Below are 13,408 nucleotides of genomic sequence, written 5' to 3'. Positions count from 1 at the left end.
CGGGTATCAGAAAATAAATGATTAGAGTTTGGCCTCAGTCCCAAGTGCCTTCCGACGCATCTGTCGCGAAGAAACATCGGCGGGAGCTGGGGCAGCAGCATTTTGGAATAGCTGTCGTCCAACATGATCGGACATGGTGAGCACCCTCGAAGAGACCGTTGCACCATCACGGCGATTTTTGCTAATCAAGTTAGTCATAAAGAACCAGAGTGGAAGTCGGAGTTACTCACCCTTCACGACGGGACTGCGCGATCAATTCGGTAAAGTCCCATAGTCGACCACCTTCTAGAACCTTGCCAGTTCCAGGGTCACGCTGCGGCGCCCATTCAGGTGCCAGCCGCAAAGACGCACCGGCCTTTAGTTCTTTGCTCTTCGCAACTAGAATGATACCCTCTTCTTCAAACCTTTGATAAGAGTTCTTGAGGGTCTCTTTGTTGACGGCCTCGAAGTAGGAGAGATCGCCTTGGTGATATAACGTTTTACCCAGCTGTAGATGTCAGAATTCTTCACTTGATTGGTATCAAGAAAAGCAACTTACAAGTTGAGCACTGTCCTGTGCTTTCTTTGAATCAATCCAAACACCCTTTGGTTCGTCCAGAGGTGGCGTCAGTCCGAGGAGAGACACTGCCCCAAGCCAAGAGGCTTCCAGGAAAGGCCAAATCAAGAAGCAATAGAAATCGTAGTTTTCGCGACCGCAGAGCCGTTCTGACTCACTTAACTCGACATAAAGCGGCGTAGTGGATGAATTACGGGTGATCTTGATAACATCGTCCTTCTCCAGGTCACGCAATGTTTTATCAAAGTTGCTGGTCAGGCCCTCCGGGGGGAAGATAAATTCCCCACGGAAAAGCTGAGACAAGAATGAGACCTGATTTTTCAAGGCCTCGTAGCTGATTCTTTGATTGGTAGGGCCTCCTCCTTGCTTGATCTTTGTATACATGGCCACAGACACCAGTGCCTCGGCGATGAACAGGTGAATCAGCATGTTGCGATAGAAGGAGAGCTGGAAACGATCCACGGCATAGTAAGTTGGCTCGACCAGTCCAGGGATCTCACCGACGAGTTTGGGTCCTAAGACATCGAGTGCACGATCAACTACCATTTCTGTTGGTGAACGGTAGAAGTGTGCGACTCTGCCACCTTTGGCTCGCACTCGATCGCAAAGCCAATCCAGTCGCCGGCACAGTTCGCCTTTGCCTACTCCTCGACCGCGCAATGTCAAAAGAACAGTTCCCACAAGAGCGGTTGGCATCATCACAGAAACATCGTTTATTTCTGCCAAGACTCGGTAACCAAATGTTCTGAGGATGCGGCCCCGATCGTTATAACTGAGCTTGTCGTTGAGGTCGGTGCTGGGATGATCCAGTCGCGTAAGCTGCTGACCAATGAACTCCCGGAGACTCCATGGTTCGTGGAATCGGACATCAACCCGACCCAGTTTCAGAGATAAGACCGAGGAGGAGGAGAGCAGATCAGCCAGATTCTCCTTCGCCTTCGGCTGGCCAAGGAGCTCGCTGATATATGACCTAGAGAGAGGTCAGCATTGATCGAATCCATTTGTCAGTCGGGGTTCGTACTCGGTCTCGATGACTTTGTCGTATTGTGTGCTGACGGGGCAAATGATAGTATCTTCCACCCGGCCGGACAGCAAACTGTCCATAATGAAACTCAAGATTCCGAATTTAGGCGACAGCAGTTTTCCAGTTCTGGAGCGACCTCCTTCAATGAAACATTCAAAGTTAAAGCCTTGCTGGAGGAGGGTGTCAATATAAGCCTGTACTACGGTATGGTACAAAGGGTCATTTCCAAAGCTGCGTCGAATCCACATAGCGCCTGCGTGTTGCAAGAAAGGACCCAGCAAAGGGATGTTTAGGTTGTCACCAGCGACAACGACTGGAAGAGCGATTCCAAGTCGGTAACATATCAGTTGCAGCGACACATAATCCACGTGAGATTTGTGGCAGGGCAAAAAGACAATGGACTGTTTCTTCTTTGCAGCAGTTTCAGCCACGGACCTTAGCCGCAAGACTTCTTCACTGGACACATGGATGCCTGTGATACTGATTAGCCTTCACCTCGAGGTATGGAATCACACAAAAATTTACCTTGATGGTAAGCACGGGTCAAAAGCTGTGTGCACATATAATAAGCACCCCGAATGAACCTTTTACTCTCCATCTTACAGATCATTTTGTCCATCATGGTATCCACAACTTCCAGAAGGTTACCTTGAATCTCCGTTCTTCGCCGAGCGCGCTTGTCGTCTAATGTTGCGCCTTCCTTGATTGCCAGCAATCCCTCCTTCTCTTCGACTGTGAGCCGACTATTGGCCAATTCAGTGACTTTGTTTTGCAGAAGCGGACTGTCCAATATCGAGTTCTTCATCCTTTCGGAGAACCCCGAATAGAAGATTGGTTGACCAATGGCATCATTATACGCGCGCCAGCCTGTGCCAGACATGTACATGCTCACTTCACGTAAGAAATCAAAGGGGTTCTCGCGAAACCGGGCCATATGGCGCACAAGGTTACGTTCGGTGATCTGGTCATCTTGGGTGTCGGGACCTCCAGTGAAGCCTGATGGGTGAATGGTCAATTGTTTGCCGACAATCTCCAAGTCCGGCGCAGAATTATCATCGGCGATAGCCGGTTTAGATGGTGGCATGTTGTGGACAGATAAAGTGGGCTGATAGGGCGATGGTATAGTTCTGGTCAGATCATGGGAAGAAGTTCATTGCCGTGAACAGAGAATAAAGGAATTAAAAGTAGAACCTCAAAGTGAAACAGAGTGCGGGGATCAAGCCACAGCTCTCAAAACCCAAGCTCCCAACAAAACGGGAGATCATCCCCTGGTTCTTTCACGGGTTTCCCCAGGAATAAGCCGAGGTCGGTCACGTGGAGCTAACGGTTCCGGAGCTTTATCCCACTTAATCTTCCGACACTGCATGTAGTATCCAAATTATGTCTCGTCTCGTCAATAGTGTCAAGTCGTTCTCGAGTATGTTTTGTGATTAAATCTATCGCTTCATGTAAGCTCACTTAATCCAGCGACAGCTTCATCCCTTCTTTCCGACGCGACCGCGGCTTCCGTTCGCCCGCCCTCCTTCAAGGTCTGCCGCGATGTTCCCTCAATTCGGGGGCTGCGACGCCAGCTGCTGCAGAAAGAAAGGACCGTAGGGTTCGTTCCTACCATGGGGGCCATTCACGAGGGCCACCTGTCCTTGATTCGGGCAGCCGCTCGCGAGAACACAGACATATTCGTCAGCATCTTTGTCAACCCCACACAATTCGGCGTCACAGAAGATCTATCCAGCTATCCTCGCACATGGGATGCCGATGTTGAGAAATTGGAGAAATTGAACGAGGAGCTGGAGCGCCTGGGAGAGAACAGTGCGAGCGCCGGGCGCATCACTGCCATTTTCGCCCCGACATCAAAAGCCATGTACCCTTGTCTGCCTCCCTCCTCAGAAGTCGATGGACATGGCTCCTTCGTCACCATTACCCCGTTGTCCACAAAACTAGAGGGAGCTTCTCGCCCGGTATTCTTCCGTGGTGTGGCGACTGTCTGCATGAAGCTTTTCAACATCACAACCCCTGACCGCGTCTATTTTGGTCAGAAAGATGTCCAGCAGACTGTGGTTATCAAGCGCATGGTGAAGGACTTCCACATTGGGACCGAAGTTCGAATCATTGAGACTACACGAGAGCACGATGGCCTGGCGCTGAGCTCGCGCAATGTCTACCTGGGAGATCGGAGACGAACCGTCGGACTTACCATCTACAAAGCGCTCAAGGCGGCGGAGAATGCCTATCTGACTGGCAAGACCAGCAGAGAAGACATCCTTGGAGCTGCCCAGAGCGTAGCACAGTCCGTCCTTGCTCAGCAGCAAGGTCTTTCGCCTTCTGAAAGAGCGCTTTACGAGGTTGACTACATTTCTCTCGCTGATCCTGACACCCTCGACGAGTTGGAAACCGTCGAGCCGACCAAGGGTGCGGTCTTGAGTACCGCATTCAAAATGGCACCGCTGGAGGAGACAAACGCCGGCGAGGACTGTGGTTTGGGTGATGGCAAGGTGCCCGTGCGATTGATTGACAATCTCATTTTGCACCCTCGCGCTTGATACAGTGAGTACTCTATAACGAACATCTCAGCGCTTTAGCATAGCGGTTTGTAAAAAAAGATCAATTTTCTAGAATTTCAAAAATTGAATAGACTTCAATACAAATATATGTACGTACCTGAATCTCATCACAGCAAGTAAACAAGCAAAGAGTAAAGCAAGTAAAGTAGGGCAAAATGCCGAGTGGAGAAAATTAGAGCCTGGAAGTCTTGGCGCCGAAAAAAAGTCTCGAAAGCTTTTGGATTCGCCGAGACAGAAAATCTTCAACCCTCCACCATTTTCAATATCTTTCAAAATGGCTGACGATGGCATGCTTATGAACTTCAGCATTGCTGACAGTGTCATCAAACCTGAAGCAAAGTTCAAAGGAGGTACATGGCGAGACCGACTGACTGCGAAAAAGCGCTCAGCCCACCGCGGATCAGAGAAAGAACCCGGAGATGCGTCTGCGCGCAACGCAGCATCCAAGAACCCCAACCAAATTCAACTTGGTCCCCGGCCTGCCAAAAGACAAAGAACAGACGACTCAACCCAGCGCCCTCCCCAGCGCTCTGGTGACCGCCGCCCGCACCAACATCCCCGAGAGAAAGATCCCCGCCACTTCGTTTCCTCGCTATTCACCAGCAACCCCGAAGCGCAAAATGCCGAAGAGCCGAAACAGGAGGGACCGACCGAGGACGCAAAGCCGACCAATGCGCCGCTGATTGACGGACTAGATACCTTCACAAATTTGGGACTCTCTCCCAACCTTGCCGCGCATCTGCTCACGAAACTGGAGCTCAAGGCACCGACTGCCATCCAGAGGAGCTCTATCTCACAATTGCTGAAGGAAGAGAGTGATGCTTTCATTCAGGCTGAGACCGGTTCCGGAAAGACGCTGGCTTACCTTCTCCCACTGGTGCAACGGATCATGGATCTATCCAAGGCGAAGAACGAGCATACCGATACCCAAGTCCACCGTGATAGTGGATTGTTCGCCATTATCTTGGCACCTACTCGCGAATTGTGTAAGCAAATTTCAGTTGTGCTGGAGAATATCCTTCGTTGCGCAAACTGGATTGTCTGTGGAACGGTCATTGGTGGAGAAAAGAAAAAGTCAGAGAAGGCACGTTTGCGAAAGGGATTGAATATCCTTGTCGCAACACCGGGTCGTTTGGTGGATCATCTCGATAACACAGAAGCATTAGATGTCAGTAATGTTCGGTGGCTCGTGCTTGACGAGGGAGATCGCTTGATGGACATGGGTTTCGAGGAGGAACTGCAGGGAATTGTCGGTAAACTTGATGCCAGGCAACGGCCCAGTCGCGTGCCTGGTATTCCAACACGCAGGACGACGGTTCTCTGCTCGGCTACGTTGAAGATGAATGTTCAGAAGCTAGGAGAGATCAGTCTGAAGGATGCGATTCACATCAAGGCCGACCCGGAGGACGACGATGACGAGAAGCCAGAAAAGGGCGAGGACGAAGGATTCCGCGTCCCAGCGCAACTGAAGCAGTCCTACGCCATTGTACCAGCCAAGTTACGTCTTGTCTCATTAACAGCCTACTTGAAGAGAACATTTATGCGAAAGGGTTCCGTGATGAAGGCGATTGTTTTCATGTCTTGTGCCGACGCTGTTGATTTCCATTTCGAGCTATTCTCACGAAACCAAGACCGCGAGCAACAAAAGAAGCTTGAGAGAGAAAAAGAAAAGGAAGACCAGCAGCAGGAGGAGAAGGAAGAAAAAGTAGACGAAAGAGAGGAGCTGTCACCCCACGGCACCATTGCTCCCGGAAGAGCCTTCTCAACCCCAACCAACCCAGTCATTCTGCACAGACTGCACGGCTCGCTCCCACAAAACGTCCGAACCGCCACCCTCGGCTCCTTCTCTCGCAGCACCGAGGCCTGCGTCATGATCTGTACCGATGTCGCCTCGCGTGGTCTTGATCTGCCCAACGTGGACCTAGTCGTTGAATACGACCCGGCATTCAGCTCCGACGACCACACTCACCGTATCGGTCGTACAGCACGTGTAGGACGCGACGGTCGAGCCCTCGTCTTCCTCCAGCCCGGCTGCGAAGAGAACTACGTTTCAGTGCTGAAGCGCGGCTACCGCGACGGCGGCAAGGCGCTCACCCGCACAGATGCAAACGAGCTCCTCAAGCGCGGCTTCGGAGGCAACGAGTCCGGAAAGAAGAACTGGGAAGAGAAGACCACCGATTGGCAAATGGACGTCGAGCGCTGGGCTCTCGATAACCCCGAGTATCTGGAAATGGCCCGTCGGGCATTCCAATCTCATGTGCGAGCCTATGCGACTCACATTGCTAGTGAGCGGAGCATGTTCAACATCAAGGAACTGCACTTGGGTCATCTGGCGAAGAGTTTCGCGCTCCGTGATCGTCCGGGCAAAATCAATGTTCCTGGTCTGCGACCTGGTCAAGAAGATACCAAGAAGGACTTCAAGGCTTCGCGAAGTGGTGCGGGTAGCAAGCGAAAGGCTGGCGGCGATGATGGGCCGGCACCGGGTGTTAACAATACGGATGATGCTGCTCGCAGGATGAGGGCCAAGATGAGAGAGCATATGTCTGGAGCCAACGAGTTCAACTTGGCTTGATTTTTTGGCTAGACTCGTTTAAAAAGCATGGTCGCATGGTTGTTTTATAGCATTAGCATTTATCTCAGTAGATATCCCATAATGAAATCTTCCCATCCTTGGAACCAGCTGCTAGCCAATGAGTTTGTTGTACTTTTAGATTGCGCTGTTGGTGCACAGTAGCGAGAGAGTAGTCGCGTTGCTCGGCGGCCACCGATTCCTTCTTTTCATTTTGAATATCAGGGCCGGGGTTCGATGAAGACCCCAGAGATGCATCCCCGAATGTCACAGCATAGCATCCATCTTTGTGCCACTTTAACACAGCCAGCTCTTTCATCGTTTTGCTCGAGTATACCCGGATCCTGCTATCCCAGCCGGCAGTCGCAAATAACTTTCCATCAGACCTTATCCGCAGACCCTGCTGACCCGAATGTCTTGTATTGGCAATTTTCAAAGGTGACTCCTCCTTGTACCCAGCGGTGGGTATGTATCCTGGAGAACTCGCACTCGGAATAGGATGCTTAATGACCAAAGCATCCGCCGAAGAAGAAATGAAATATGCAAGCGAGGGAGCAACATCAATAGAAAGAACAGGCTGCGTATGAGGTCGACAAACATAAAGCCTCTCCCATTTCAGAGGATTATTAATTATATTCTCACGCTCAAAGACGGCAGATTTGAGAGCACCCCGGTGACAATAAACCATAACATGGCCATCTTCATACGCAGAAGCGACGTAAAGATCTCCAGAAGCAGTAACGAACAGATTGACAGCCATTAGCATTCCGGTTTTGATCGATACATCGGAAGGGATGGTGCTGATGCGACGCTCAGAAGGCAGATGGAAGATGTCAACGCCGCCTGAGTCCATGGCATTGGGTACAGCAAAGAGAGTAGTTTCAGGCTTGGTAGTGTGATCCGGCAGTCCCGGCAGACCATCTGAATTGACAAAAGCCATTGAAAACGCGCAGAAGTTGAGCGCATTCACGGGCAGAGAATGAAGCAGCCACGGCTGAGTTTTACACTCCTGCTCGGCTTCTACCACGAGAACTGGGAGGGTCTTGCTGAGGAATGATTCGTCTTCAGCTCGGATCTTCCATACACACAGTTTGTGGTCGCGGCCATGCCTATCTCACTTGTCAATATTAAAAAGAAGATGTGGGAAGCTAGGACTGGTCATACGTATAGATCTCGGTTACGCCGGAGCCAATGTTAAATCCCTTCACCTCCAATACAGCTCCTGCATGGGCTTTCCATGCTGCTACCGGACGCTTCGTGATCAAGTCCCAAATGACGATCCAGCCGTTGGCGTCGCCGGATATCAGGCGAAGATTCTGGTTATAGATGTTCAATGCATGAATTGCCGAGCCATGGCCGCGAAGAATGTAGATCGGTGCAGCTGGCGATTGAGCCTGGATTGCTTTGGTGTCCATTACAGTAGGGTTGCTTTGAACAAAAGGTCGTTGATATCTATGAGCTTGGAGGAACTGGGGTGGGATATGGGCGGAATTTGCCCGCTTACACCGCCATCACTATTTGCTCCTATTTTCATCCAACGATGTACATTCGAGTAGATTGGGCAAAATCTTTTTGTTATATTTGTTACAAAAGCTACTTAAAAGCCCTTTGGATCTTCAGCGCGCCCTGTCGGAGCAAAGCTATACCAGAGCCCTGCGAGATGAGTCTACCTAGGTACAAGAGGAACTATATATTGACAACGGTGCGAAAGAACATCACAAATATGGGTCATTGAATTGTACTGATCGGGTATAAGCAATATGGAAATGAAGCTAATATAAATCATTATTCATCACAAGTTTTTGAGTTATAAAGTCATCAGATCAAGTATGCACCGTAGTGATACTGATCAAGTGCGTGGTGGTGATGCGGTGGCACATAGAATCGCTGATATGGATGACTTTCCATTGAGAAATCACCTGTACCCAAAAGGGGATTGTTCAGACCCGGAGACAAATCAGGGGTTTCAGCCATCGACAAAGATGGATCAAGTTCATAGAAGTGGTTATGCATCTGAGCAGGAGTCACTGTGTGCGGATGAGCACCGACCCAGCTCCAAATTTGTTTAAGGTCATTCTTGATCGATTCAGCGCTGCTGCCGGTCACTTTGCTTAGGGTATCGAAGATATCGAGAACTTCTTGTTGAGCTTCGTGTGTCTCTAAGCATTCCGCTGCGATCACAAGGCAGCGGAGTGCGATATCGGCAATACCCCTAGATACACGGTCAGATGCTATTATTTGGAGATTGCGAACACATTTTGACTAACTGGTCTTTTGTATGGGCGATAAGGCCGCACAGGTCGAGCGCGTGACTGTGTTGCATCTTCTGCATCCCCTCATCGAACTCCGACTGTAGAGGATGAGTCTTGGATAACAAAATGCGAGTGACGTGGTACATCAATCGAGCAATAATAGCAGATCGATTAGAAAGCCTGAAATGTTAGTCGATGGAAATCCTAGTAGTGAAATGAGTCCGAACATACCAAATTTCTGGAAACACCGATTTTGACATAGTTTGCCATGGCTGGAGATAACCAAGTGGTACCAGCGATCTGGGTATATACTTCTCCCATTGCTCACACCAACTATTGTAAAGGGCCCATTCCTGGAAGAGATTATTGAGCCGAGTGACGCGCGCCACATCATCGCCCAAAGCTTGGCATTGACGCAAAGACGTCCGCAAGTTCATTACTTTCGCACAAACATATAATATTCGATGATGCCATACATCATGGCTACCACCAATACTGGCTTGTGCATGTTCCATGTCCATATCGACCCCCCAAGTGTCCGGATCCCAAGACAGGGTCCAATTATAGTGCAGACAGCTAAGCAGTTCGGCACTCATGCTAATCCTAAAACAGGCACCCCCAAGCCCTGGCGTTTTAGCAGTCCACCCACACTCTCGAATCAAAGCCCGAGAACCTGCAATGTGGTTCCCGTGGTGCCTTGACCGAGGCGACATGGACTCAGAGAACCCTAGAACCAATGCAGCGGTTGCGCACAAGACAGAGTCTCGGCTGGGATCATGGACTGCATTCAAAAGCGCCTGGGTAGCTTCATCATAAAGAAGCAAGGCCTTACCATCTTCATAAGAAGGGGCATGTATGGAAAGGTGCCTAGCACCTCCTGCCAAAAACGCCTTGAGCAACAAAGGCTCGCCCACAGCAAGACTTGGGAGAACCTGGGAGAACTATATCTTGTTAGCGAGTCGAACGACACATTAGGAAAAGGCTAACGCACATGGTTCATTTCGTCCATTGCATCCATGCGCGGACCAACCTCTTCCACAAAAGCCCGAAGAAGAGACAATTGCTCGGGGTCAGTGAGAAAGTGATGCGATTCCTGCTTATCCGCCAGCTTGCGCGCAAAATTGGATGTTCCATGCGGAAGAAGCTCATCCCCGGGCACCAAATGGGACTGGTGCCAGGTATCCGTTTCCACGAAGTCCGCCGTGGAGGGATGTGAGACATCAAAGCTCAGCGGGTCGAAAGAGTGAGCAACCGACTGAAAGAGGCTCGTTAGATCGTCAGGTCCCATGGAATCAAAGTCATGGTTTGAGTGTCCGTTTTCTTCAACGGGGCTTTCGGGCTGAATAGGCGGATATATCTCAAAGCCTCCCACATACAGGGATGCAATCAGCCGCGAATCATCTCGAAATGTTACCTTCGAGCCGTCTGGTCGCGCGACCAGGTGTGGGGGTGCCACGGTCTGGATATCGATGAAATTGAGGCGGACGCCGCGCCGACAAACACGGTCTGATTTGCGACAATTCAGACATTTTCCTACGGCTTCGTCGCACTTCAGATGTCTTTGGCGACAGGTGAAGCATCCTGTGCGCGATCTCCTGGCTTTGGTATCTGGGATATCTGTTTTCCGGCGACCAGTGCGGGGGCGTGGTGTGGTTTGCGAGTCGCTTGACTGGCTTTTGGGGGTAGATGTCCTCGTGTTGACTTGAGGTGACGGTGGCTGCGACTTCGCAGAGTTTCGGAGGTTCATTTTGGCTCAGCCAAATGGGAAGAGGAATTTTATTTTAATTCGAATTTATCTCTAGTCGCCTGCGCCAACTGGAGTCCGAGTCGATAGAGATTTCCCGAATGAACAAAATGCCGTTGTAGTTTCCCCACTGGCCATATTCGATATTGATACTGAGGCTCAAGGTTGTTCAGCTTAGTTGCGATCGTCCAGGCTTGCGATTCAAGGGTCTCTTGAATCCTACCGGTGCGGGGAGGAAAGGGATCGGCAGATAAAACTGGGGAAGATGTTGTCAGCTGAGATTAATCCACGAAAAACTGGGCAGTCAATCGACATACTCAAGAGCCCCCTTGCTTGGCCACAAATTTGCGCTGAAATTGCGGAGAAGTTGGTTCGGTCAGAAGTGGAAATTGGGGGGGCAAAATGTGGACCATCGTGCCAAGATCGCTTCTCCGGTATACAATATTCTATACAAATGTACAATGTCAACCTTTGAACATGTTCAAAAAAGAACTAGAACTGTGCATAAAGATATATGCGAAGTACTATGGCACTTGAGGCTAATTATTCGTCCAATATAACTTTAGATCTACTTCTTTCTTTCCAACCGTGGCAATCGGACTCGGCACATGAGTATTAGTACAATAATTGCCCAGACGGCTGCCGATAAAAAGGTCAGACGAAGAGCATCGGAGTAAGATTTGGTGACTAAATCTTTGTTAGCAAGCTCAAAGTATCAATAGAAGTGAAACGTACCTTCTGACCGATGGACGGGATCCAAGAGCGCAATACTGTGCACAGATTTGCGGACGAGCGCAATGATATGATCTTTGTCAACACCAGTGACATTGTGCTTGAGATGATAAATGAGGGTATTCTGGAAGATCCAGCTACTCACAGCAACACCCATGACGGACCCCAAGTTCCGCCACAAACCAAGGGTGGTAGTTGCAACAGCCTGGTCTTCACGTTTACTGGTTGCGAGTATAGACACCATCAGACATGGAAATGAGAAGCCCTGACCCAGGCTCGAGAACGAGATGCAGACCATAGCGACTGGATTATGGGTATCAATTCCCATTGATGCCGCTGCACACCCGCCTATTACCATGCTGCATACACCAATCAGAACGAAAGGTTGGAGGCGTCTGGTCCAATTGACCAAGATTCCAGTACTGACACTTGAGAAAGTAATAGCAAGAGAAGAGGCAACAAGTCGGAGACCAGAAGTAGTTGGTGAGGTCAACTTAACGGCCTGGAAATATAGCGGAGCATTGAAAACGACCGTGCTGACGGACATTGTAGCGAAGAAACTGCCAAAGATTATGCTGGCTCGGGGGTTTGTCGTAAGAAGTTCGATTGGCATCACGGGGCGCGGTACGAGGCGTTCATACCGCACTAAGATCACAGCTAACACACCGGATAACACCAACGAGACGATGATCAGTGGATGACCCCAGGGAACCACGTTCCCTCCCAGATTCAACCCAAGGATCAGAAGTGTGACGGCAGTAATCAAAATGAATGCTCCCGTTATATCAATGCTCCGGATTAACTGCGACAATTTCATGCGCTCCATCCCAACAGTCTTAAGGCCCAGATCCGCCGGGACAGTCCAAGCAGCCGCAATCAAGTAGACGAAGATAAAAGGCAGTTGGATGAGAAACGCCCCACGCCAACCGATATGATCACATAGATAGCCTCCAAAGGCAAGCCCGAGACTACTACCGACGCCGAGACATAGATTGAGATACGACTGATAGACGCCCCGGTATTCGAGACGCACCAAGTCACTGGAAATAATTTGACCAATGGAGAAGATACCGCCTGCACCGAGTCCACAAAGAGCGCGCGCAGCGATGAAATGACCGATGTTGCGCGCCAAACCGCACCCGGCTGTGGTGACGAAGAACATGGCGATCGAGAAGAGATAGACGGGTTTGCGACCAAAGGCGTCGGAGATCCGCCCAAACAATGGCATGAATGCGGTCGAGGTCAGTAAGAAGGCGGTCGATAGCCACGAGGCTGAGTTTGCGGCTTTGAAGTAGGATGTGATGACTGGATGGCTTGAGGCCATGAGGGTCGAGTCAAAGAAGCCAATCATATAGCCCATCATGATGCCGCTGAAAATAACCCAGAATTGCGTGGGCGATACATCGATGAATCTCGACGCATATTCATTTTCTTCTTTAGTTGAGGCATTCGGATTGCTCGGAGAGTTGGATATGTTTCTTTCTAGAGATGGCCCAAAATCCAGTCCCCCAGATATGGAGCTAGCACTGGATAAAATGGGAACATTATGTTCTTCATCTGTATCCTTATGCGAAGAGGCTATTTCGACATCATATTCATTGACATCAAGGCAGCTGGGGCGGCCATGGGATTGAGTCAAGAGGGGAGTGGTTTCAGAGGGATCCAGATGGGATCGCCCATTGTCAATTCCCATTATAGAGAAATATCAACAATGTCAAGGTTATCAACAAAATTGAAGTATATTTCAGTTATGAGCAAATAGAAAGGAAGAGATTAAATTTCTGCGAGCACGAGATGGATACAGAAAATGTCGCAACTCAAGTTCCGAAAGCAGCGGGGGCACACGTTTACCGAAAATCTTGAATTAGCTCCCAGTCTGCGGTATCCCATGCAAAATGACAACTGTACATTGAACCAATGTGTACATATAGATCAGTGCACTGCATCCTGCACAATATCTGTACAATAAT

General features: G+C 49.8%; 6 protein-coding genes across 6 annotated transcripts; 2 read left to right on the top strand and 4 right to left on the bottom strand.

The window, feature by feature from the left end:
- Nucleotides 1–21: 21 nt before the first annotated feature.
- On the bottom strand, nt 22–2,664 carry N7529_001471 (lysophospholipid acyltransferase family protein; the record flags this gene model as incomplete). The annotated part of the gene is made up of 5 exons (XM_057237002.1): nt 22–181; nt 231–487; nt 539–1,526; nt 1,578–2,052; nt 2,106–2,664. The coding sequence occupies 5 exons, from the start codon at nt 2,662–2,664 to the stop codon at nt 22–24; spliced, it is 2,439 nt and encodes an 812-aa protein (XP_057101689.1).
- A 296-nt stretch (nt 2,665–2,960) lies between these two features.
- Nucleotides 2,961–4,120, top strand: N7529_001470 (pantoate--beta-alanine ligase PAN6; the record flags this gene model as incomplete). The annotated part of the gene is made up of 2 exons (XM_057237001.1): nt 2,961–2,997; nt 3,048–4,120. 2 exons carry the CDS (start codon nt 2,961–2,963, stop codon nt 4,118–4,120), a joined length of 1,110 nt encoding a protein of 369 aa, XP_057101688.1.
- Nucleotides 4,121–4,415: 295 nt separating this feature from the next.
- dbp7 (putative ATP-dependent RNA helicase) lies at nt 4,416–6,713 on the top strand (the record flags this gene model as incomplete). The annotated part of the gene is made up of 1 exon (XM_057237000.1): nt 4,416–6,713. One exon carries the CDS (start codon nt 4,416–4,418, stop codon nt 6,711–6,713), a length of 2,298 nt encoding a protein of 765 aa, XP_057101687.1.
- A 64-nt stretch (nt 6,714–6,777) lies between these two features.
- On the bottom strand, nt 6,778–8,125 carry N7529_001468 (WD40 repeat domain-containing protein; the record flags this gene model as incomplete). Its single annotated transcript, XM_057236999.1, has 2 exons — nt 6,778–7,819; nt 7,875–8,125. 2 exons carry the CDS (start codon nt 8,123–8,125, stop codon nt 6,778–6,780), a joined length of 1,293 nt encoding a protein of 430 aa, XP_057101686.1.
- A 403-nt stretch (nt 8,126–8,528) lies between these two features.
- On the bottom strand, nt 8,529–10,709 carry N7529_001467 (Zn(II)2Cys6 transcription factor; the record flags this gene model as incomplete). Its single annotated transcript, XM_057236998.1, has 4 exons — nt 8,529–8,922; nt 8,978–9,142; nt 9,194–9,903; nt 9,954–10,709. The coding sequence occupies 4 exons, from the start codon at nt 10,707–10,709 to the stop codon at nt 8,529–8,531; spliced, it is 2,025 nt and encodes a 674-aa protein (XP_057101685.1).
- Nucleotides 10,710–11,274: 565 nt separating this feature from the next.
- Nucleotides 11,275–13,131, bottom strand: N7529_001466 (putative MFS multidrug transporter; the record flags this gene model as incomplete). The annotated part of the gene is made up of 2 exons (XM_057236997.1): nt 11,275–11,393; nt 11,442–13,131. 2 exons carry the CDS (start codon nt 13,129–13,131, stop codon nt 11,275–11,277), a joined length of 1,809 nt encoding a protein of 602 aa, XP_057101684.1.
- Nucleotides 13,132–13,408: the final 277 nt, after the last annotated feature.

This window comes from Penicillium soppii (genome assembly GCF_028829465.1).
Source record: "Penicillium soppii strain IBT 18220 chromosome Unknown utg000002l, whole genome shotgun sequence".
Lineage (NCBI taxonomy): Eukaryota > Fungi > Ascomycota > Eurotiomycetes > Eurotiales > Aspergillaceae > Penicillium > Penicillium soppii.
The sequence above is the reverse complement of the archived record's forward strand: the minus strand, read 5'-3'. Positions and strand labels throughout refer to the sequence as shown.